This window comes from Leucoraja erinacea, chromosome 13 (assembly GCF_028641065.1).
Source record: "Leucoraja erinacea ecotype New England chromosome 13, Leri_hhj_1, whole genome shotgun sequence".
NCBI classification, from domain to species: domain Eukaryota; kingdom Metazoa; phylum Chordata; class Chondrichthyes; order Rajiformes; family Rajidae; genus Leucoraja; species Leucoraja erinaceus.
This window is the reverse complement of record NC_073389.1, coordinates 100,792-126,692: the sequence shown is the minus strand read 5'-3', so window position 1 is coordinate 126,692 and position 25,901 is coordinate 100,792. Positions and strand designations below refer to the sequence as shown.

The 25,901-nt window shown below is 44.6% G+C and overlaps 1 protein-coding gene across 1 annotated transcript; it reads right to left on the bottom strand.

The window, feature by feature from the left end:
• Nucleotides 1-278: 278 nt before the first annotated feature.
• On the bottom strand, nt 279-19,608 carry LOC129702505 (tyrosine-protein phosphatase non-receptor type substrate 1-like). Its single transcript, XM_055644232.1, has 4 exons — nt 17,366-19,608; nt 6,737-6,838; nt 6,243-6,310; nt 279-1,707 (listed from the first exon to the last, which is right to left on the bottom strand). Exons 1-4 carry the CDS (start codon nt 17,562-17,564, stop codon nt 1,561-1,563), a joined length of 516 nt encoding a protein of 171 aa, XP_055500207.1. The 5' UTR covers nt 17,565-19,608; the 3' UTR covers nt 279-1,560.
• Between the last annotated feature and the right edge of the window lie 6,293 nt (nt 19,609-25,901).

Below are 25,901 nucleotides of genomic sequence, written 5' to 3'. Positions count from 1 at the left end.
ACAAACCACAGAGGATCAGCACACCCCAATATGCTCTCCCCTCTTTTATACCTTTATAGACTCTTGGCATGAATGGGAGGGGGGGCAACCATGACAAGCCAATTATCGATAAGGGTTACAAAATACATTGAATGACAGTTCCCTAACCCAATCACATAAAATATCACATAACATAGTTTCAATGCAAGGTAGACAAAATTGCTGGAGAAACTCAGCGGTGTGGCAGTATCTATGGTGCGAAGGAAATAGGCAACGTTTCGGGCTGAAACCCTGAAACCTTGCCTATTTCCTTCGCTCCATAGATGCTGCCGCACCCGCTGAGTTTCTCCAGCAATTTTGACTACCTTCGATTTTCCAGCATCTGCAGTTCCTTCTTGAACATAATTTCAATACAAAACACTTACTGGAAAACAATTCTGTTAGGTAAAGAAACATTCTCCCAGGTAAAGTAAACATCTTGGGTAAGGCCCCTCTCCTGGACCAATCATAATTAGCGGCGGGAAGACTCTGCAACATTCTTGTAACCCATTATTTCCCCAACCAATCCCAAGCATGCATTTGCAACAGGACCTAGCTCCTTCTGCAAAATCTCATACGTATTACCAATTAAAGGCCATCTGGACATCAACCTCTATTCAACCCCTTTCCAGGCAACAGACTCTCTGGAGCCATAATCCTCATAGTCTTTACAGACTTTGCAAAAGAAGACGAGCAGTTTTTACAGAAGCAGAAATCCTCCATTTTGTCAGGCACACAAAATGCCTGATATTATCAAAGCAACATCTCTGGAGGACATGGATGGGTGATGTTTTAGGGCAAGACCCATCTTCAGTGTGACCCTGCTCTAGATAGATACAAAGTGCTGGGGTAACTCAGCGGGTCTCTGGAACAACAAAAAGGTGATGTTTTGGGTCGGAACCCTTCTTCTGAAAGTAGAGATGTGGGGCTCATTGGTTTGGCAGCCAACATAATCAAAGACTTGCCCCACCCCAGCATTCCTTTTTCTCCCTGCTCCCCAGGCAGAAGGTACAGAAGCTTGAAAATGCACACCAACAGATTCAGGAACAGCTTCTTCCCCTCCGTTATCAGGCTTCCGAACGGTCCTTTCATAAGCTAGGGTACTGTCCAATTCACCTCTACCCCATTGCGGACATTGGACTGATGCGCTACAATGCTGAGAACTATATTCTGCACTCTGTATCTTCCCCTTTGCTCTACCTCTTGTATTTGACTTCATTATATTTACAGATGTATGTATAATAGTATCTGATTTGATTGGATAGCATGCAAAACAAAGCTTTTCACTGTACCTCACTACACACGGCAATAATAAAGCTAAACATTTGGAACTCTGAGAAGGCGATCAAGGCCGAGTCAGATCGAGCTTAAGGAAAGTAATTGAATAGAGAATTAAGTTTCAGAAGCTGTGCTACAGCCTCTAGTTTCTGTTTCTTATATTCTACGTATATTGTTTGCGAGAAGAGTGTGTGGTTTTATGATAATTATCAGTTTGTGGTCTCGTTGAAGAGGGACAATTTATTACTCTGGGTTATGGGCTCTTCATAAATTATTTTTATCTTTGACCTTTAAGACGGCATATTCTGTTTCTTGGGATTGCTCGGTCCATCTCAATTCCTGTCTTCGCTGTCCCTTGTTGAAATAAACAGGCGCATAATGCAGATTTTCATTGTTTATTGAAACATTATCCTGTAACAGAAAAATAACAAGTAACAATAAGGCTCACTTGTATTTAGTTGTGTTATATTCATATCATAGAGTTATACAGCATGGAAACAGACCCATCGGCCCAACTGGTCTATGCCGACTAAGATGCCCCATCTAAACATGTTCCATTTGCCCGTGGTTGGCTCTCGTCCCTGTAAACTTTTCCTGTCCATGCACCCGTCCATGCACCCGTCCACGCACCTGTCCATGCACCTGTCCAAATATATTTTAAATGGTGTTATATTTCCTGCCTCAACTACCTCCTCAGGTGGTTCGTTCCATATACCCACCACCCTCTGATTGATAAAGTTGCCCCTCAGGTTTTTCCCTCTCACATTAAACATATGCCTTCTATTTCTCAACTAGACTAAGTGGCTATTCCTTGAAATTCCATTTCAAGCAGAGTGCAAGGCCACCAAATTCAAGTGCAGTTTCATACCACTTCAAACCATATAACCATATAACAATTACAGCAGGGAAACAGGCCATCTCGGCCCTACAAGTCCGTGCCGAACAACTTTTTTTCCCTTAGTCCCACCTGCCTGCACTCATACCATAACCCTCCATTCTCTTCTCATCCATATGCCTATCCAATTTATTTTTAAATGATACCAACGAACATGCCGCCACCACTTCTACTGGAAGCTCATTCCACACCGCTACCACTCTCTGAGTAAAGAAGTTCCCCCTCATGTTACCCTTAAACTTCTGTCCCTTAATTCTGAAGTCATGTCCTCTTGTTTGAATCTTCCCTATTCTCAAAGGGAAAAGCTTGTCCACTCTGTCTATCCCTCTCATCATTTTAAATACCGCTATCAAGTATAATACCGCTATCAAGTCCCCCCTTAACCTTCTGCGCTCCAGAGAATAAAGACCTAACTTATTCAACCTATCTCTGTAACTTAGTTGTTGAAACCCAGGCAACATTCTAGTAAATCTCCTCTGTACTCTCTCTACGAATCCGTCAACGAATCGAAAGGCAGGAAGGGATCCGTACTGCAGGCGGGCTGATTTGATAGATAGATAGATAGATAGATAGATAGATAGATAGATAGATTCCCTTCTCTGGGTAAAAGACTCATCTATTCCCATCATCATTTTATACACATCTATAATGTCGCCACTTATGCTCCTGTGCTCCAGGAATAGTGTCTTAGCCCACCCAACCTCTCCCTACAGCTCAGGCCCTCAGGTCCTGGCAACATCATTGTAAACCTTCTCTGCATACATTCCACCTTATTGTTATAAACATTTTATTGTTCATTTTAGAATTGGCGAAGAGGGGGAGTTTTAGAACTTTAGAAAATTGAGGATAACAATAGAATGGAGATGAGAGGATTTATTTTGCCAGTTGGTGGTGGATCTGTGGAATTCATTAGCACAGACAGTGGTGGGGGCCAAGACATTGGGTATCTTTAATGAGGAGAATGATAGATTCTTGATTAGTATGGGTGTCAAAGATTACGGGGAGAAGGCAGGATAATTGGTTGAGAGGGAAAATTAGATCAGCCATGAGTGAATATCGGAGCAGACTCGATGGGCTGAATGACCTAATTCTGCTACTATGTCTGATGATCTTATGGTCATTTTATTTTTCGCTGAATCTAATGAGGTATAAATACTCTGTTCCTGATTTATGTTGAAAAGTCATGTGAAGATCAGTAATGAATTTGATTAGTAAACACCAAATGGGCAAAAGCTAAAGTGTGGATGTGTGTGTCCATGTGATTGATGGGCATGTGACACTTGTGGGCAATATCTGTTTCACTGATATCATTGTCAACATCTCCCAGGAATGAAGCAGGTTACAAAGAGAGGTGGACACTGCCTAGTCCATCACAGGAACAGACCGCCCCAACATCGAAGGGATCTGCAGGAGGCGCTGCCTCAAAAAGTCAACCAATAACATCAAAAACACACCCTGGCTGGAGAAAGTCAATGAGCCACATGTCTGTGTGGTGAATAGGTGATGTTTTGGGTCGGGACCCTTCTTCAGACTGGGGGAGGGGAGAGGGGTAGTAGCGGGGAGGAACTGGAAGTAAGCAAAGACTGGGACAAATCAGGGCCGGCAACAAATGATCTCAGGCAGGTTGGTATTGATGGGATTGTTGTTGGCAGGGCACAGTGTGATATGACGTTGGAATATTGCTAGAATCAGAGAACTTTGCGCTGGCAATTCATATTTTACTGAAGTGACCTCCAACTGCAAAAACTCATGCAACCACTCACTGAGCTGTTTAAGGAGAAAACCCACCGCCATCACTTTCAGTTGCTGCACATTCAGTATCGGGAGTCCAGGGAAAGATATCGGGCAGAGTTAATTAATTCATCCATGCTCTAATTTCCTCCCAAAGGGTTTGTGGTCTTCTGTAAATTGCCCCCAGTGTGTAGGGAATATCTGTGCCTGCTATAATCTGCCATTGTGACCTGTATCTGACCAACTCTAAAAGGACAAGATTAACAGCTGTTTTGTTTGTCACGCGCTATCAGGCTTTGTGTGTATAAAATGATACAGAGGTGAAAGTCAGTCTGAGGAGTGCAATTAATGTCATGTGCAAAAAGGTGCATGATTAGGGGGCACATTGGCACAGCGGTAGAGTTGCTGCCTCACAGCGGCAGAGACCTGGTTTTAATCCCGATTACAGGTGCTGTCTGTACAAAGTTTATATGTTCTCCCCTTGATCGCGTGGGATCTCTAGATGCTCCAGTTTCCTCCCACACTCCAAAGACATACAGGTTTGTAGGTTAATTGGCTTTGGTAAATTTGTAAAATGTCCCCAGTGTGTAGGATATCGTTAGTGTAAGAGGTGATTGCTGGTCGGTGCGGACTCGGTGGGCCAAATGTCCTGTTTCCACGCTGTATCTCTAAAGTCTAATCAGACTTGGTCAAGATATGTCATTTCATCAACGCTAGGATATACACTTGAAGAAGTGAGAAATAACATTGAGGACAATGAGACCCTGGAATTATACTCCAAGCTTAAAGTCTTCACAGAGTAGAAGAATAAAAAAGTAACAGAACCGCACTTTAATAAATACGCAAGAAACTGCAGATGGTGGCTTAGAAAAAAAAGACAAAGTGCTTGAATAATGCAGCCAGACTTCCCTATCGTGGAAAAGACCCTGCATTCACTATATTGAGTAAACCAGGCGCTTGAGGTCGTTTTACGCATAGGCGATTTAGTTGAAAAGAATGAAATCCAACGCAAATTCGCAGCAACATCTTCAACTGGTTATTAACAACGAAACTCATTACACAGCAATGTCCAATGACTGGTATGCAGTTGATCACAAGGCCTCCTTGAAGAGGAAGTGTGCTTTGGAATATGGAACTCACTTTGTTAGCAGTTTAGTTCCAGCTGATGGAAGCAAACGGCAACCAAGTTAAATGCATTGAAAAATTCTCTCAATCGGAAAAGTACAAAGTGACCATTCGGGTTTGCTGACACAAGGAACTGCTGATGTATTAGAGAAACAGGCCCTCCGGCCCACCGAGTCTGCGCCAACCAGCAAATAACCCCTGCACTAGCACTATCCTACACACAAGCGATCATTTTTACAGAAGCCAATTAACCTGTACGCCTTTAATAATAATAATAATAATAATAATTTTATTTATAGAGCACTTTAAAAACAAACATAGCTGCAACAAAGTGCTGTACATCACTAATCATTGACAAAAAAGTTAATACACACCAAAAATAACAATCAAAAGAAATAGTAGGAAAAGACATGTAAAATAAAGAAACATCAAAAACACCACAAGCAGAAGCAAAGCCTCAGGCATGGTCAAAAGCCAGGGAGTACAAATGCGTTTTCACACTGGATTTGAAGATGGACAGTGAGGGGGCCTGTCTGATGTGCAACGGCAGGGTGTTCCAGAGTGCCGGAGCAGCAACAGAGAAGGCTCTATCCCCTCTGAGCCTCCGACTAGACCTCGGTACCTCCAGGAGCAGCTGACCAGCTGACCTGAGGGACCGGGCAGGAGCGTATGGGTGGAGCAGCTCAGAGAGGTAAGGCGGGGCGAGCCCATTCAGAGATTTAAAAACAAATAACAGTATCTTAAAATGAACCCGAAAGTGCACCGGGAGCCAGTGTAGGGAGGCCAGAATTGGCGATATGTGCTCCCTCTTTCGAGTCCCTGTTAAAAGGCGAGCAGCAGCATTCTGAGCCAACTGGAGACGAGCCAGTGAAGAACGAGCAACTCCAAAATAGAACGCGTTACAGTAATCCTTTGGAGAATGCGCAGCCAGAACCCGGTGAAAACCCACAAGGTCACAGGGAAAACATACAAACTCCGTACCGACAGCAACTGTAGTCAGGATCAAACCTGGGTCTCTGGTGCTGTAAGGCAGCAACTCTACCACTGCGCCAACGTGCCGCAGAATGGCTTGTGTTCTTAGTCCATTACATCCAATAGTGCTGATGAATTTGTTCATATAAGCTGACAATACCTCAGTGTACATTAGAACACCGTGCATGCAACATAAGGGTAAATATCAAACTAAATTACTCACCTCATTTACTGAGTTTTTTTGTTTTCTCATGCTTTGAATATCAACAGTTGCGTCATGGACAGATGATTCTATAAAAATATCATGAAGATTTAGTGTACTTCAGAAGTACAGGACAGAAACAGGCCATTCAGCCCACTGAGTCTATGCCGACCATCGATCACGCTAGTTCTATGTTATCCCACTTTCTCATCCACTCCCTACACACTAGGGGCAATTTACAGAGGCCAATTAACCTACAAACCCAAACATGAGAGGAAACCGGAGCATTTTGAAAAAACCCATGAGGTCACAGGGAGAACGTGCAAACTCCACATGGTCAGCACCCAGTCAGGATTGAACCCGCTGTGAGGCAACAGCTCTACAAGCTGCAACACTGTGTCGCCCTCATTTTGTTTAAATTATTTTAATTTCACCGGGAACTAAATACAATATTCACTTTTACATGCTCAGTTGTTAGTTAAATTACAAAATAAGATGTACAATGTATACATTACCTTTTCCTTTCTTCAATTTACTGTGGTAATTATACACAATCCAGACGCATATTGGTACTATTAGGATCAGACTCAGTAGAATGAAATAATACTCGGAGGATCCTTGAAAATCACAATAGAAATGTGAATCAAAACAATGCTCCAATGAATAGCAAATATAATCATGACTAATGCAGGTTACGTTAATATAAATGCACTGTTACATACAACATTAAACATGTATTTAGTTTAGTTTCATTTTGTTTAAAGAAACAGAATGGAACCTGGTGCTTCTGCCCACCGAGTCCACACTGGCCATCGCTCACCTGCTCAAACCAATTCTATGTTATCACACTTTCCCACCCAACGTAAACGATGCCGAAAAGCCAACTAATCGAACGGACGCAACGCCGAAAAGCTGAATAACCAAAACGGTGGGACACTAAAAACCAAATAACCGAAAAGCTGAAAAGCCAACTCACTGAACGCCAAAAAATAATGGGCGGGACTTGTCAGCGATTGGTCCAGACCCCCGCGTCCATCACATCACTGGCTGGGTGAGACGGGAGAGTGGGGGTCATTTTCCTCACATAAGATCGCCCGGAGCTAGGGGGTGACTGGGCGTTTGGAACATGAGCACCAAAGTGTAAGCAGCCGAAGGAGCGCATCCCTCGGGACAGACCCCCCCCCCCCCCCCCCCCGGGTCAGTGCTGTCCGGCCACGGCCGCCCACCGTCTCGTCTCGTCTCCCCTGTGCGGCCACATTGTGACAGGCTGTGGGTCGGCAGCGCACACACACACGGGCCCGGGTGAAACGGGAGCGGACACAGGGGGACGAAAACCCGGCAACGTCCCCGTCAGCTGCAGCAGAGTTGGGGACAGTCTGGTCCCTCTGCCCTCCCAGAGTCACTGACCACGATGCCCCGCCCACCAGACCTCGGCCCCCAGACCAGGGTGATTCACCCCCCCCCCCGACACCCACACCGAACAATTTTATCTCTCCTCCCACTACCCCACTCCCCCTTTCCCTTGACAACAAGAAGCACATTTTATTTATTGTTTAAACACAGTAATACCATCTGGTTGCCTGCGTAACGCACACAACAAGCTCCCACGCATAAAACACCAGATTATTTGTAATTTATTTGCAGTTCATTTGTGTTTTCGAACTTTGTGCATTTAACAGCTATTTTCACAGCGGTGTCGAGTAAATCGTACTCTCCCCCCCCCGCAGACGATACATTACTCTTGAATCACATACCTCACCTCTGTTACCCCTCTACATAAATGAGCGCATTAGAAGATCATCTGAGCATCTTGAAATCAATCTCATGAGGGTGAAAGTGTTCATCTCATGAGGGTGAATAATTTGCAAAGTCCATTTCATTCTTTTCCACTCTGTGTGATGTGGGCAGATCGATACCGCATCGCTCGGCTATCTTTCACTCGTGCTCATGAGATTGATTTCAAGATGCTCAGATGATCTTCTAATGCAGTAATTGTTCCGAGCGCCAAATCCCTTCAGCTGTACCTGCAATTGAAGCTATGGGTGGATTAGTAGACCTTGAAGGGGCATTGTCATTTTGTTTTTATGTAGAGGGGTAATAGAGGTAAGTTATGTGTTGTGAGAGTAATGTATCATCTGCGGGGGGAAAAAGTACGATGCACTCGACACCGCTGTGAAAATGACTGTTAAATGCGCAAAGTTAAAAAAAACACATGAACTGCAAATAAACTGAAAAAATCAGATTATCTGGTGCTTTGTGTGTTACACATAGGGTGGAAGATTGCAACCTTCACGTGGTCCGCCCTGTTTCAATGATTGCAGTCAACCCGGCGTGTGTGTGTTACACAGGCAACCAGGCGGTATTACTGTGTTTAAATAATTAAAACGTGTTTATTGTTGTCAAGGGGGGGGGGGGGGTATGGGAGGAGATAAAATTGTTCATTGTCATGCACACTTGTCATCGGCCCGCCACGGAATTTGTGTCCCCCACCATGTTTTAAAAGTGATTTACTTTGACTGCCAGCGCCCCAGGCCGTCTGTCCCCGTGGCCTGGGGTGGGGGTGAATCACCCGGTGTGGGTGTCGGTGGTGTGAATTACCCCGTGTGTGGGCCGGGGTTCGGGGAGGGTGAACCACCACAGTGTGGGTGTCGGGGTCTGGTGGTGGTGCATTGCGGTCAGTGAATCTGGGTGGGCGGAGGGACCAGACTGTCCCCAACTCTGCTCCACCTGGCCCCGTGTATGTGTGTGCACTGCCGACCCTGGGGGGGAGGGTGGGGGCTGCCTTGAGGGATGCGCTCCTTCGCCCCCTTACACCTTGGTGCTCGGGTTCACAATGCCCAGTCACCCTCCAGCCCCGGTGTGGGAAAATGACCCCCACCTTCCCGTCTCCTCTGGCCAGTGATGTAATGGACACGGGGGTCTGGACCAATCGCTGACAAGTCCTGCCCCCCGGCGACATCATGTTCGTTATTTGGCTTTTCGGCGTTGCGTCCGTTTGGTTATTTTGCTTAATATTCTAGTTCTACAAATATCTATCCTTAAAGAAATAAGTCAGGCCTTTCAGAGGAGAAAACCTACATTATTCTATTCATAGATTAACATTCTTACTATTCACTAAGTTTACTGTTACTGGGGTAAAGTTTGGATCCTTGTGTTGTAAATGACCGCAAGATAACGTGTTGTGAATGGGGTCAAGGAAAGAGCGTTCACGTCGCGGCCCTGTTTCCACCAATCTCCCACCAAGAAGCACAGGAAGCACAACAAGCGCAAGACAGGCATCATTGTATGGCTGTGGCTGAACAACTTGTAATCTTGTGTATGAACTCGATAAGTGTTGTTAATTACCGAGCTGTTTATGAGAAGTGAAACATTTCACAAACCACTAGGGTTCTTTGCAAAATCAGCTGCATAACTGCTTTCTAAAAGCCTCTTAAACACCACTATCATATCTGCCTCCACCACTGGCAGTGCATTCCAGGCACCCACCACCCTGTGTACAAAAACTCACCCTCTGCACATCTTTGTTAAACTTTGCCCCTTATAAACCAAAGAACAAGGAGAAATCATTATGCAAAATCAACAGTGAATCCTTTGTGTAATGGTCTGTCTTGGAATGTGTTGTGTACAGAATCTGCCAACCTGATAGAGTTTAGAACATAGTAAAGGCCCTTCAGTTTGCAATGTCCGTGACAAACATGGAGCCAAGTTAAACCAATCTTCTCTGCCTGCACGTGAATCATATCCCTCCATTCCCTGCACATCCATATGCCTATCTAAACACCTCTTTAATGCCACTACCATATCAGCCTCCACAACCACTACTAGCAACATGTTCCAGGCACTCACCACCCTCTATGTAAAACAACTTGTCCCGCACGTCTCCTTTAAACTTTGCCTCTCTCACCTTGAAGCTATGTCCTCTAGTCCTTGACATTTCCACTATCTAGCTTTCACATTGATTTGCTATATCTGCTTACTGGCAAAGTTAAAGAAAAGAAAGAAAATGCTGGAACTATGCAGCAGGTCAGGCAGAAAATGTGGAAAGAGAAACAAAGTTAAAGAAACAGGTCAAGGACCGATCGTGAGAACAGGGGAAAAAAAATAGATGATAGAGAGATGAGCAGAATTTCATAGGAAGGAACTGCAGATGCTGGTTCAAATCGAAGATAGACACAAAATGCTGCAGTAACTCAGTGGGACAGGCAGCATCTCTGGAGAGAAGGAATGGGTGACGTTTTGAGTCAAGACTTCTTCAGACTGAAAGTCAAGGGGAAGGGAAACAAGAGATATCGACAATGATGTCGAGAGATATAGAACAACTGAATGAAAGATATGCAAAAAAGTATTGATGATAAAGGAAACAGGTCATTGTTAGCTGTAGCTAGGTGAGAACAAAAAATGGTTGTGACTTGCATGGGGAGGGGTGGAGAGAGAGAGGGAATTCCAGGGTTACTTGGAGTTAGACAAATCAATATTCATACCCCTGGGTTGTAAGCTGCCCAAGTGTAATATGAGATGTTGTTCCTCCAATTTCCTTTTTTTTTAAATACATTTTTATTAGAGGCATCTGCATATCATAATCCAAACCAGTACAGACTTTGTTTAACGGTTACATATTAACTATCCAGGTTTCCAGGGAGCCAGTTACCAAAGTAGCTGGGATCCTCCTTTATCGGTTACATGTTAACATTGCCTCTAATTATTTATTTATATTTATAGATAGGAAAAAGAAAGAAAGAAAGAAATTAGAAAAATAGGATAAACTACCAATAATACAACTTGGGGCCAGAGAACATAACTATTTATCTAGTCCTGGGTTCAGGCTTCAGTCCGGCCTCCTCACTAGTCCGATCTACCCCTTCAAATAATCTATAAATGGAGACCATATGCTAGTAAATAATTCTGGTTTGTCAATTAAGACAAATCTAATTTTTTCCAAATGTAAGGTCTCCGACATCTCCATAATCCACATCTTGATTGTGGGGGTTGTTAGGTTTTTCCAAAATTTTGATATCAATATTTTCCCAATTCTTATACTGTAATCAAGGAAATTTATTTGGCTTAATGTGAGGTTTAGATATTGTTCTGATATGCCCAATATTATTAATTTAGCCATAATTTAGCCACCATAAATGAGGCTTGCACCAGAGTCTCTTCCATACCCCGCAACACTGCTCTCTCTCCCCATCCCCCCACTCGCAACAAGGGCCGAGTCCCCCTAGTCCTCACCTTTCACCCCACCAGCCGTCACATACAAAAAGTAATCCTCCGTCAGTTTCGCCACCTCCAACGTGACCCCACCACTCGCCACATCTTCCCATCTCCCCCCATATCTGCCTTCCGCAAAGAGCGCTCCTTCCATAACTCCCTTGTCAATTCTTCCCTTCCCTCTCGTACCACCCCCTCCCCGGGCACTTTCCCTTGCAACCGCAAGAGATGCAACACTTGTCCCTTTACCTCCCCCCTCGACTCCGTTCAAGGACCCAAGCAATCGGTCCAGGTGCGACAGAGGTTTACCTGCATCTCTTCCAACCTCATCTATTGCGTCCGCTGCTCTAGATGTCAGCAGATCTATATCGGTGAGACCAAGCGGAGGTTGGGCGATCGTTTCGCCGAACACCTCCGCTCGGTCCGCAATAACCAAGCTGACCTCCCGGTGGCTCAGCACTTCAACTCCCCCTCCCACTCCATCTCCGACCTCTCTGTCCTGGGTCTCCTCCATGGCCACAGCGAGCAGCACCGGAAATTGGAGGAACAGCACCTCATATTCCGTTTGGGGAGTCTGCATCCTGGGGGCATGAACATCGAATTCTCCCAATTTTGTTAGTCCTTGCTGTCTCCTCCCCTTCCTCAGTCCCCCTGCTGTCTCCTCCCATCCCCCAGCCTTCGGGCTCCTCCTCCTTTTTCCTTTCTTGTTCCCGCCCACCCCCGCCCCCGATCAGTCTGAAGAAGGGTTTCGGCCCGAAACTTTGCCTTTTTCCTTCGCTTCATAGATGCTGCTGCACCTGCTGAGTTTTTCCAGCTTTTTTGTGTAACCATTATTAATTTAGGGTTGGGATCCATTTGGATATTGACGACTACAGAGATTATTTAAAAAATATCCATCCAGTAATTTTTAATTTTACTACAGTTTACAAAAGTATGGGTTGAATTAGCCACGTGGGATTGAAATTTATCACAGATAGGAGAGATATTAGGAAACATTCTATTTAAATTTGTTTTAGAATAATGCAGTCTATGTAGTGCTTTAAATTATATTAAAAAATGTATGGCATTTAACGAACATTGGTGTATATGTTGTAGGCTTTCGTCCCAAATATCTTTCGGTATAGGTTGAGCTAATTCCTTTTCCCATGCTTGGCTGTATAATTCCGTCGACGGATTATCACTGTCTATAAAAGTATTATAAATGTGAGATATTAATTTGACTGTGTTAGCGTGTTTATTCAAACATTCATCCAGAATCTCTGGTTCTCTGGTTCTGTATTCTCGTGTATGTGATTTAACATAATCTTTAAGTTGTAAATATCAAAAAGATTTATTTGAATGCAATCCGTAATTCTGTTGTAACTCCTGAAACGAGGGAAAAATACAATTTCTATAAAGATGTCCCATATTTTTAATTCCATGATTTTTCCATTGTACAAACCCTTTATCCAACACTGAGGGTTTAAATAAAGGATTATTTGCAATGGGGAGAGAAAGTGATAAATTATCCAATTTTAATGTCTTTTTTGGTTGTTTCCAAATTCGAATACCACTATATATTATAGGGTTTTCACTATAGATTTTTAAATTCAATTTTGTGGGAGCTAACAGAATCGGACCAATTTCAAAAGGCAAACAGTCTTCCTTTTCCATCTTTAACCAGTCTGGTTGTTGATCCATATCTTCCAACCAAAAATTCATATTTTTGACATTGACTGCCCAAAAGTAAAATAAAAATATTGGTAAAACTAATCCTCCTTTGGTTTTGGATTTGCATAAGTGTTTTTTGCTTATTCTATGGTTCTTATAATTACAAATAAAACATGTCACTATAGAGTCAACTTTTTTAAAGATTTTTTTGGGGAGATATATAGAAATTGATTGAAAAAGGTATAGCAATTGCGGAAGGAAAATAATTTTTATAGCATTAATTCTACCGAGCATTGAAATGAGAAGTGTTTTCCAATATTGATTATTCTTATGCAATTTATTAAGTAAAGGCATGAAATTTGATTTAAATAAATAAGTATATTTCTTGGTCACATAAATTCCTAGGTATTTAAATTTTTCATTGACTATAAAGGTGATTGTTGCAATATGTATAAATTAGGTTCCGTTAGGCATAATCTCACTTTTATTCCAATTAATTCTATACCTGAAAATAAACCAAATTAAGTTATAAGATTTAACAAGTTTGGAATGCTGATTTCTGGGTGTGTAATATAAAGTAATACATCGTCTGCATATAGAGAGATTTTATTAACTATTTTTTGTATTATACCCATATATTTCTGGATGTGCTCGAACACTTTCTGCTAGTGGTTCAATAGCAAGGGCGAATAATAATGGAGATAACGGACATCCTTGTCTGAAACCTTTAGATAAATATAATTTTGTTGATAACATTTGATTTGTCATTATTCTAGTTGTTGGGTTAGTGTATAAAAGCTTAACCCATGTGCAAAACGTCTCACCCAGTTGAAATGTTTCCATCACCGAGAATAAATAGGGCCATTCCTCCAATTTCCATTTAACCTCACTTTGATAATGGAGGAGGCCTAGAACAGAAAGGTTAGAGCGGGAATGAGAAGGAGAATTAAATGTGTTTAGCAACTGGGAGATCAGGTAGGGCCAGGCGGACTGAGAGAAGGTGTTCAGCGAAATGATTGCCCAGTCTACATTTGGTCTCGCTGATATATAAGAGTCCACATCTTGAACAACGGATACAGGAGGTGAGGTTGGAGATGCAAGTGAACCTCTGCCTAACCTGAAAGGACTACCGGGATCCCGGGACGGAGTCGAGGGAAATGGTATAGGGACAGGTGTTGCATCTCTTGTGGTTGCAGGGGAATTTTTTCCAGGGTGATATTTCTGGAGGAAAAGTGGCAATAATTTAAAAAGTAAATAAACATCAGAAGATAGACACAAAGTGCTGTAGTAACTCAGCGGTTCAGTCAGCATCTCTAAAGAAAAGAAATACTGTAGGTGACGTTTCGGGTCGCAACCCTTTTTCAGACAGATAGATAGATAGAGAATGTAGGAACGAAATGCAGATGCTGGTTTATACCAAAGATAGACCAATGAAAACAGGTAAACTACTCTAAAGTAGAACATATACCAATTCAGGAACAGATCCTTCAGCCCTGAATTTCCATGAAGAACATGATGCCAAGTTAAACTATTCTCTGTTTGCATATCATCCATATCCCTCCATTCCCTGCAATTCCATGTGCCTATCAAAACCTCTAACCTTTAACACCACAAATCGCACCTACCTCCCCCACCACCACTGGCAGCATGATCCAGCTCACACCACCCTCAATAAAAACTTTAAATGCTCCTAAGATCATGAGCATTTGTGAAGAGAAAATCAGATTCATCGTTTCAGGTCAAAACCTGTGTCAGAACTCTTTTTAACTTTTTTGTTTTAATTTAGTTTAGTTTATTGTTACGTGGACTGAGATACAGCAAAAAGCTTTTGTTTTCTCATCAAAATATACAATTTTGCTTTCCCCCTCACATTATGCTAGACTTCACATCTATTTTCTTGTTCATATATTCTATCCACAATCAACGTTCCTATCTCTCTTTGTATAATTCGAAAATTCAGCAACATCACAACGCTGCCTTCATAGGAGTCGTATACATTACAATATTTCATAATACAACATTCAGTCTGAAGAAGGGTCCTGACCTGAAACATCATCTATCCATGTTCTCTAGAGATGCTGCCTGACCCGCTGAGTTACTCCAGCAATTTTCCCACCGTTCCACCATATTCCACTGTCCTTGTAAGGAAACCAAGTTGATTTAACAGCAACACTATAACCGGTGGGGCACCGGGAGCGAAATTGAAGTGGAAATAATTAAGTATTGTGTATAGTTTATGGAGATACAAGGAACTGCAGATGCTGGAATCTTGAGCAAAACACAACGTGTTGGAGGTACTCAGCGGGTCAGGCAGCATCTGTGGAGGGAAAGGACTGATGATGTTTGGATCGGGAACCTTCGTCAGTCTGAAACGTCGTCTGTTCATTCCCTCCACAGATGCTGCTTGACCCGCTGCGTTTGTTTATAGTTTATATATTCACCTAAACCCCTTTTGTCGAGATTTCATCTGTGCGTCGATGAACGCAGAATAAATTAAATTAATTAAACAATATGAAATTTGCAGACACAAGGAACCGCAGATGCTGGAATCTTGAGCAAAACACAAAGTGCTGGGGGAACTCAGTGGGTCAGGCAGCATCTGTGAGCTAAGGGTCCCGACCCGAAACAACGCATGTCCATTCCCTCCACAGATACTGAGTTCCTCCAGCTCTTTGTGTGTTGCTCAAGATTCCAGCATCTGCAGTTTCTCGAGTATCAATTTTATACATCTTTCTTCAACTTCCATTATTATTTGAGACATTTACCGTTAAAATACAGGGTACAAGATGTATATAATAATGTCATCATTTTAAAATGATGAGAGGGATAGACAGAGTTAATGTGGACCAGCTTTTCCCTTTGAGAATAGGGAAGATTCAAACAAGAGGACATGGCTTCAGAATTAAGGGACAGAAGTTTAGGGGTAACATGAGGGGGAACTTCTTTACTCAGAGAGTGGTAGCGGTGTGGAATGAACTTCCAGTGGAAGTGGTGGAGGCAGGTTCGTTGGTATCATTTAAAAATAAATTGGATAGGCATATGGATGAGAAGGGAATGGAGGGTTATGGTATGACTGCAGGCAGGTGGGCTAAGGATAAAAAGTTGTTCGGCACGGACTTGTAGGGCCGAGATGGGCTGTTTCCGTGCTGTAATTGTTATATGATTAATATATTGATATTGATATGATAAAGCACTTACGCTGTATTGTAACGGTAAATGTTTCAAATAATAATGAAGAAAGATATATATATATATATATCTTGAGCTGATATCATCGATGCATAAACATACATATATATAATATATAAGACAGCAACTCAAAAAAAAGATATATATATAACCATATAACAATTACAGCACGGAAACAGGTCATCTCGACCCTTCTAGTCCATGCCGAACACATAATCTCCCCTAGTCCCATATACCTGCGCTCAGACCATAACCCTCCATTCCCTTCCCATCCATATACATATCCATATACATATCCACATATATATATATATATCGATGCACAGATGAACTGTACTTGAGTTGCTGCCTTACAGCGCAGTAGACGCGGGTTCAATCCTGACTCCGGGTGTTGGATGTGCGGAGTCTGTACGTTCTTCCCGTGACCTGCGTGGGTTTTTTTTCCGGGTTCTCCGGTTTCCTCCCACACTCCAAAGACTTACGAGTTTGTAGGTTAATTGGCTTCGGTAAAATTGTAAATTGTCCCCATTGCGCAGGATAGTGTTAGTGTATGATGTGTTTAAGAAGAAGCGTTTCGACCTGAAACGTCGCATATCCTTCTCTACATAGATGCGGCCTCACCCGCTGAGTTCCTCCAGCATTTATTTTGCCTACCCAGTGTATGAGGTGATCGCTGATCGGCCGAAATGCCTTTTTCCGCGTATCTCTAAAGTCTGAAAGTCTAAATACATATTTGCAGTTGATATTGTACACATTGAGTGATCTTATAAACTTTTGATCAGGTTTATGAATTGCGTTCAACGTTCTCCAGAGATGCTGCTAGACGCTACTGAGTTACTTCAGCACATTGTGTCTTTTTTGTAATCTAGAATCAGCAGTTCATTGTGGCTACGTTTAACAAATTTGTACACATGTACTATTAAACCTTGCAACCTTGGGCATGTGTAGGAAGGACCTGCAGATGCTAGTTTACAGCGCAGATAGACACAACATGTTGGAGTAACTCGGCAGTAACTGAGCCGCTGAGTTACTCCAGCACTCTGTGTATATTCAGTAACTGGAGGACGCTGGCTGCCACGTTCATTCAAGCCACTTACTTGGGATGGGAGGGAAACGTTCGCTCACCGAGCCCGTCCCGGTGAGGTGCTGAACCAGGCAGGTGACGACCATGCCCGCCTCTAGCCGAGGGCCGGTGAGCCGCAGCCGGGAGCTCACGTTGAAGCTTCCATCCTCATTCTCCCTCAGCGGACCCGCTTCTGTTTCATAGGACAACTGGCCCACGACAGCCCAGGACATGTTCAGCTCCCTCGGGAAGAATCCGGCGGCCACACAAATCAGGCTCCGCGTCTCTGCGCCTTTTACCCCGGGATCCAGGGTCAGGGAGATGTCAGGCTTCGCTGCGTAAAGTAGGAAAATAACACGCTGTGAATCTTCCTGTCGCTCTCAGTCATGCATGGAGCAACTATGATAACACGGCACGCCGTGCACCTGCTTAAGGAGCAACCAAGTTATTCAATGGATTATTAGCGGAATAAAGAGGAGCTGCAAACGCTGGTTTATACCAAAGAAAGGCACAAGTACTGGAGTAACTCAGAGGGTCAGGCGGCATCTGTGGAGAACATAGATAGTTGACGAGACACAAAGTGCTGGAGTAACTCTTCATGGATGATGTGTGATGTTTCGGGTCGGGTTACATCTACAGACTACATCTCTTCAGTCTGTCTCTCAAAATGCACAATAAGAGAGAAAAATACAGGAAGCGAATGAAATGGAAGTGGAGACAAGGAATTGGAGATGCTGGAATTTTTAAGAATAAGGAGTAAGCTATTTAGAATGGAGATGAGGAAAAACATTTCTCCCAGAGAGTTGTGAATCTGCGGAATTCTCTGCCTCAGAAGGCAGTGGAGGCCAATTCTCTGGATGCTTTCAAGAGAGAGTTATAGAACTCTTAAAGATAGCGGAGTCCATGGATATGAGGAGAAGGCAGGAACGGGGTACTGACTGTGGATGTTCAGCCATGATCATAGTGAATGGCGGTGCTAGCTCGAAGGGCCAAACGGCCCACTCCTGCACCTATTGTCTATTGTCCAACACAAAGTGCTGGAGGAACTCAGCGAGCCAGGTACATCTGCGGGGGGAATGGACAGACGGTGTTTCGGATCTGGACCATTCTTCGGTCTGAATCGTCGCCTGTCCATTCAGATGCTGCCGGACCCGCCGAGTTCCTCCAGCACTTTGTGTGTTTTAATGCATGAAATGGAAGTGAATATGTAGACGGTAAACTAAATCCAAGCCGATGATGGACATCTAAAACAGAACATATAAATATTCAGCCGGACAGGCCTGATTCGTGAGAAGAGAATAACGGTCCATGTTCTCCAGAGATGCTGCCTGACTCGATGAATTACTCCAGCACTTTGCGTCTTTGTTTTAACCAGCCCATCCAGTTCCCTGTGTCTCAGAGTCAGGGTTTCGGCTGGAAGCCTTCAATGTGAATCGGTAAATTATCCCCCACACAGATACGGACCGACCCGATGAGTAGCTCCAGCATTTTCTTTCTTATCTTTTACAACTGGTACTGTCCGGCCCAGATTGGTCAGAAGATGGATTCACGTTGCCAGAATTATTTAACAGAGTCTGAGCGGGTCGGGCTCCCTCTCGCAGCCCGTGGGCGATGGGAGAGCGGCCGCACGTTTGCATTGTAGCTGCCTCCCTTCAATGAAGCGTTAGGGATGTGTGCGACCACTCCCACTGTCCGCTGATACGGTGGGCTGGGGACCTCACACACGTCCCAAGTTCCCCAACACCAAACCTCCACGAATGCTGCCTTAACCGCCGAGTTCCCCGTTACTTTGTGTTTTGCTTAAGACTCCAGCGCCTGCAGTTCCCCGTCTCCACTTCTATTTATTTCCCTTCCTGCATTTTATTTCTCTCTATTAATGTGCACGTTGAGGCACAAACTAACCCAGGCTGACGAAGGGCCCTGACCCTAAACGTCACCTATCCATGATCTACAGAGGTGCTGCCTGACCCGTTGAGTGGTATAAACCAGTGTCTACATTTGACTGCTCCGCTGTGAAATTCCTCAAGGTATGCCTTCTTTGAAGAAGTTATCCTCCTCTCTCCGACAGAAGTTCTGTAATAACCTCTCTCACAGTCTATAGCAGGGCCCCGTACTGAGACGTCACCTATCTATGATCTCCAGATATGCTGCCTGACCCGCTGTTACTCAATAGACAATAGGTGCAGGAGTAGGCCATTTAGCCCTTCCAGCCAGCACTGCCATTCAATGTGATCACAGCTGATCATCCCCAATCAGTACCCCGTTCCTGCCTTCTCCCCATATCCCCTGACTCCGCTATTTTTAAGAGCCCTATCTAGCTCTCACTAGAAAGCATTCAGAGAACCTGCCTCCACCGCCCTCAGAGGGCAGATAATTCCACAGACTCACCACTCTCTGTGAGAAAAAGTGTTTCCGCGTCTACGTTCTAAATGGCTTGCTCCTTATTCTTAAACTGTGGCCCTTTGGTTCTGGACTCCCCCAACATCGGGAACAGGTTTCCTGCCTCTAACGTGTCCAAGCCCTTAACAACCCTTATATGTTTCAATGAGATGCCCTCTCATCCTTCTAAACTCCAGAGTGTACAAGCCCAGCCGCTCCATTCTCTCAGCATATCGCCATCCCGGGAATTAACCTTGTAAACCAACGCTGCACTCCCTCAATAGCAAGAATGTCCTTCCTCAAATTAGGGGACCAAAACTGCACACAATACTCCAGGTGTGGTCTCACTAGGATTCTGTACAACTGCAGAAGGGCTTCTTTGCTCCCATATTCTATTCCTCTTGTTATAAAGGCCAACAATCGCTTTCTTCACTGCCTGCTGTACCCGCATGCTTACTTTCATAGACTGATGAACAAGGGCCCCCAGATCCCGTTGTACTTCTCCTTTTCCCACCTTGACGCCTTCAGCCGGTCATGTCAAGAGGGAAACTAGAGAAAACTGAGAGAAACAAAGAGGCTTTTGTTTCCACACTCCCTCCTTGTAAGGAAATCAAGAGAATTAAATGCCAGCACTAGAACTGTTGGGAATATAAACACTGCGACCGAGGTTGAGGTTGTTTTCATTATCTATTTTGAATCATTAGGGAGACAGGGGGAACTGTAGATGCGAGGTTTATTTTTACCAAAGTTAGACTCAAAGCGCTGGAGTAACTCAGCGGGTCAGGCAGCATCTCTGGAAATCATGGATATATGACGTTTAAGTTCGGGACCCTTTGTCAGACTGGGTTGGTTTGTGCCGGAAAATGAGCATTAATAGAGAGAGATGAAATGCAGGTGGAACTGCAGGCGCTGCAGTCTTAAGCAAAACACAAAATGCTGGAGGAACTCAGCGGTTAAGGCCGCATCTGTGGAGAGAATGGACAGGCGGCGTTTCGGTTTAGGGAACTTGGGGTTCGTGTGATTCACCAGCCCCATCGCATCAGATCTCGGAGTGGCTGTGGAGGCAGATACGATCGTAGAGTTTAAGAGACTTTTGGATAGACACATGAATATTCAAGGATGTTTAACTTGGCCTCATGGGCCGCACGAACATAGTGGGCTGAAGGGCCTGTTCCTGTTGTATGTTCTATATTAATTACCTTGGATATGTAATGTGGTTCCGTTTCCTGTAAACGTTTTCCAGGGGAATGTATCATCTATCAGCACCACACAATGGTAAGTGTCTGCATCGTGCACAGTCACCTCCCGAATGACCAGCGAGCCCGGAGACACGGACAGTCGGCCGCCTGTCTTCAGAAAACTCTCGGTCTTGTTGTCCCAGAGCTCCGGATTGTCTTTCGCCCGAAACCAGAATTGCCTCATTAAAACTACCTCCCCCTCTCCGGGAAGCAGGGAGCAGGTGAACGTAGCTGTCTGTCCTCGGAGACGTGTCAGAGCAGCAGGAGACTGATTCACCCTCACACCGACAGCGGACCCTGGCACGGAAAGTGAACATAGTTAACGACGTCTTCCGAGTAACTCGAGTTTACTATCATGGGCACAAGGACAGTGAGGTCCAGGCCCCATTAACCCCCCCCCCCCCCCCCCCCCCCCTCTCTCACCTGTAACCACTTGTGTTGGAAGGAACTGCAGATGCTGATCTATATCGAAGACAGACACAAAGTGCTGGAGAAACGCAGCGGCGCTGGCAGAATCTCTGGCGAACATATCTGAAGAAAGGTCGCGACGCGAAACGTCATCTGTCCATGTTCTCCAGAGATGCTGCCTGAACCGCTGAGTTACTCCAGTACTGTGTTTTGTTCAAGATTCCAGCATCTGCACTTCTTGTGTCTCTTAGATTTATTTGTGTTAACGTCCTCATGTAAACTTACATTAATCTACAGTTCCTTGTGTGGCTTATATTAAAGATAGACACAAGGTGCAAGAGTAACTCAGTGGGTCAGGCAGCATCTCTGGAGAAAAATGACGGGTGACGTTTTGGGTCGGAATCCTTCGCTTAAACTTAGTCTTGTTAACTTGTCTGACATAAACTTATTTTACCTGCATTTGCAATTTCTGCTTTTGAGACTAAATTAAAAATTTGCTTGCAACAGCATCACATGCACATACACTGAAACAAACATATTCAAAAACAAATTGAACATAAATTACACAAGACATTTAAAAAAGGCGGCAAAGAAGCAACAAACATTAATGCAAAAGCCATAGAAACAAGTTATAGGAAGAAAACGTGAACAGAGGTTGGCAAGGGTGAACATGAATGACTTACCTGGGAGAAAGAGGCAGAGTGCCAAGATGAATTTTGCAAACGATGACATTTTGATTTTGGTGAAGGAAGTGCCGAGACACGGATCACACGGAGCCGCTGGTCATTCTGCAGAATTCACAACCGCTGCGCGTTTTTCTGCGCTGCTGTGCGTCAGATCGACCGCAGATTGGACGGTAGTTCAGTGAAACAACTCTTCGTACATTTGTGGAAACGAGGAACTGAAGATGCTGGTATACAAGAAAAAATGATGAAGTAACTCAGCGGCTCAGGCAGCATCTCTAGAGAACATGATTAGGACCCAACCCGAAACATTAAAGACTGCATGGATGAACTACAACAATTGTTCATCCCAGTTTGGCAAAAGAATAAACCAGGGAAGGTAGTGCATCCGTGGATAACAAGGGAAATCAGGGATAGTATCAAAACAAAAGATGAAGCATACAAATTAGCCAGAAAAAGCAGGCTACCAGAGGACTGGGAGAAATTCAGAGTCCAGTAGAGGAGGACAAAATGCTTAATTAGGAAAGGGAAATAGATTATGAAAGAAAACTGGCAGAGAACATAAAAACTGACTGCAAAAGTTTTATAGATATGTGAAGAGAAAAGATTAGTTAAAACAAATTTAGGTCCCTTGCAATTGGATACAGGTGAATTGATCACGAGGAACAAGGATATGGCAGACCAATTGAATAACTAATTTGGTTCTGTCCTCATTAAGGAAGACATAAATAATCTGCCGGAAATAGCAGAGGAGGGGGGGGGGTCAAATGAGATGGAGGAACTAAGTGAAATCCAGGTTAGCCGGGAAGTGGTAGGTAAATTGAATGGATTAAAGGCCGATAAATCCCCAGGGCCACATAGGCTGCATCCCAGAGTACTTAAGGAAGTAGCCCCAGAAATAGTGGATGCATTGGTGATACTTTTTCAAAATTCTTTAGATTCTGGTGTAGTTCCTGAAGATTGGAGGGTAGCTAATGTAACCCCACTATTTAAGAAGGGAGGGAGAGAGAAAACAGGGAATTACAGACCAGTTAGTCTAACATTGGTAGTGGGGAAACTGCTAGAGTCAGTTATTAAAGATGGGATAGCCGCACATTTGGAAAGTGGCGAAATCTTTGGACAAAAATGTCAGCATGGATTTATGAAAGATAAATCATGTCTGACGAATCTTATAGAATTTTTCGAGGATGTAACTAGTAGAGTGGATAAGGGAGAACCAGTGGATGTGTTATATCTGGACTTTCAGAAGGCTTTTGACAAGGTCCCACATAAGAGATTATTATACAAACTTAAAGCACACGGTATTGGGGGTTCAGTATTGATGTGGATAGAGAACTGGCTGGCAGACAGGAAGCAAAGAGTAGGAGTAAACAGGTCCTTTTCACAATGACAGGCAGTGACTAGTGGGGTACTGCAAGGCTCAGTGCTGGGACCCCAGCTATTTACAATGTATATTAATGATTTGGACGAGGGAATTGAATGCAACATCTCCAAGTTTGCGGATGACATGAAGCTGGGGGGCAGTGTTAGCTGTGAGGAGGCTGCAAGGTGACTTGGATAGGCTGAGTGAGTGGGCAAATGCATGGAAGATGCAGTATAATGTGGATACATGTGAGGTCATCCTCTTTGGTGGCAAAAACAGGAAAGTAGATTATTATCAGAAGTGTGGTCGATAAGGAAAAGGGGAGATGCAACGAGACCTGGGTATCATGGTACACCAGTCATTGAAAGTTGGAATGCAGGTGCAGCAGGCAGTGAAGAAAGCGAATGGTATGTTGGCTTTCATAGCAAAAGGATTTGAGTATAGGAGCAGGTAGGTTCGACTGCAGATGTACAGGGTGTTGGTGAGACCACACATGGAGTATTGTGTACAGCTGTGGTCTCCTAATATGAGGAAAGACATTCCTGCCATAGATGGAGTACAGAGAATGTTCACCAGACTGATTCCTGGGATGTCAGGACTTTCATATGAAGAAAAATTGGATAGACTCGGCTTGTACCCGCTAGAATTTAGAAGATTGAGGGGGGATCTTATAGAAACTTACAAAATTCTTACGGGGTTGGACAGGCTAGATGCAGGAAGATTCTTTCTGATGTTGTGGAAGTCCAGAACAAGGGGTCACAGTTTAAGGATAAGGGGGAAATCTTTTAGGACCGAGATGAGAAAATCATTTTTTACACACAGAGTGGTGAATCTGTGGAATTCTCTGCCACAGAAGGTAGTTGCTATATTTAAGAGGGAGTTAGATGTGACCCTTGTGGCTAAAGGGATCAGGGGGTATGGAGAGAAGGCAGGTGCAGGATACTGAGTTGGATGATCAGCCACGATCATATTGAATGGTGGTGCAGGCTCGAAGGGCCGAATGGCCTACTCCTGCACTTAATTTCTATGGTTCTATGTTTCCCCCTCCTCACTCCTCTCCCTCTCACACCCACCCCTCTCTCCCCACGCCCCCTTCCCCCATACCGCTCTGTCCCTCTTCCACCACTCCCCTACCCCTCCCTCCCCACTCTACCACTTCTTTCCCCTTACCCCACCGCTCTTCCTCCTCCACCCCTCTCTATTCTATCCCTTCCCTCCCTCTTCTCTCGCCTCTCTCGCCCACCCCTACCCCTCTGTTCCTCTTCCTCCACTCCGTCCCTCTTCCCTAAACTCCCCTACCCCTCCCTCCCCACTCCTCTCCCCCTCATTCCTCCCCGACCCCCCCTTCCCTCTCTACCCCACCCCCTTCCCTCTCTCCCCCTGCCTCCCTTCCCCTAACACTCTGTCCCTCTTCCACCAGTACACTGTTCTTCTTCTCACCCTCCTTCGCCCTCCTCTCTCCCCACTCCTTCCCCTCCCTACATCCCCCACTCCCCTCCCCATCTCATCCTCCCCCACGTCTCTCTCCCCATCCCCCTCTCATCTCCTACCCCGCTCTACTTTCCCTCCCAAATCTGTCCCGTTTCCTTCTCCTCCTCTCCCCTCCCGCCCCTCTTCTCACCTCCCCTCCCTCCACCTGTGTGTTTGGGGGGTGGTTAATGTGAGTGTGATGCCGCAGCCCCCCCCCGCAAACGCCGTTAGCGAAACAGACTCAACGGGTCTGCACTTGGTCTAGTTAATATATAAAACTCTCGTCCCATCCGACCGCCTGCCGTCCGGCGCCCTTCCTGCCTTTCGATTCGTTCCCGCCGTGCGATGTCACAATGCCCGTGCTCGCGGACGTCCAATCGTGATGCCCGACGCTCGCAGACGTCCAATCGGAATGGATCCATTTGCACGTAAGACTTCCGGCCGTGTTTCTTCCTTTGATTCCCTGCAACTCTGAAACCAGATGCAGAATCGCCCACATCTTTTCCATTTCGGTAGAGATTTCACATTTCTTTCAAAGTATCCGCTCCTCATTACATTTTGTCATGTTTAAGTACACGTTTTTTTAATTAAATCCTTCACCCCCCCCCCCCCCCCCCCCCCCCCCCTCCCCTCCCAATATTTAAAAAATAAACTGGCTTCTCACCCATAGAAGCAGCACCAGCCCCAGCCCCTGGTGAACGTTCCATCGTGTGATGTCACAATGCCCAATGCTCAAATACATATTTAAGAGGGAGTTAGCTTGCACCACCGTTCAATATGATCATGGCTGATCATCCAACTCAGTATCCTGTACCTGCCTTCTCTCCATACCCCCTGATCCCTTTAGCCACAAGGGCCACATCTAACTCCCTCTTAAATATAGCCAATGAACTGGCCTCAACTACGTTCTGTGGCAGATAATTCCAGAGATTCACCACTCTCTGTGTGAAAAATGTTTTTCTCATCTCTGTCCTAAAGGATTTCCCCCTTATCTTTAAACTGTGACCCCTTGTTCTGGACTTCCCCAAC

Bases quoted from the DNA above. Each gene is read 5' to 3' on its own strand.
- LOC129702505 (XM_055644232.1), bottom strand. From the start codon at position 17,564: ATGTCCTGGGCTGTCGTGGGCCAGTTGTCCTATGAAACAGAAGCGGGT. The intron at 6,839-17,365 runs GTAAGTGGCTTG...GTGATTTTCAAG, and splicing joins ACGTTTCCCTCCCATCCCAA to GATCCTCCGAGTATTATTTC. The intron at 1,708-6,242 runs GTGAGTAATTTA...TTTCTGTTACAG, and splicing joins AAAAAAACTCAGTAAATGAG to GATAATGTTTCAATAAACAA.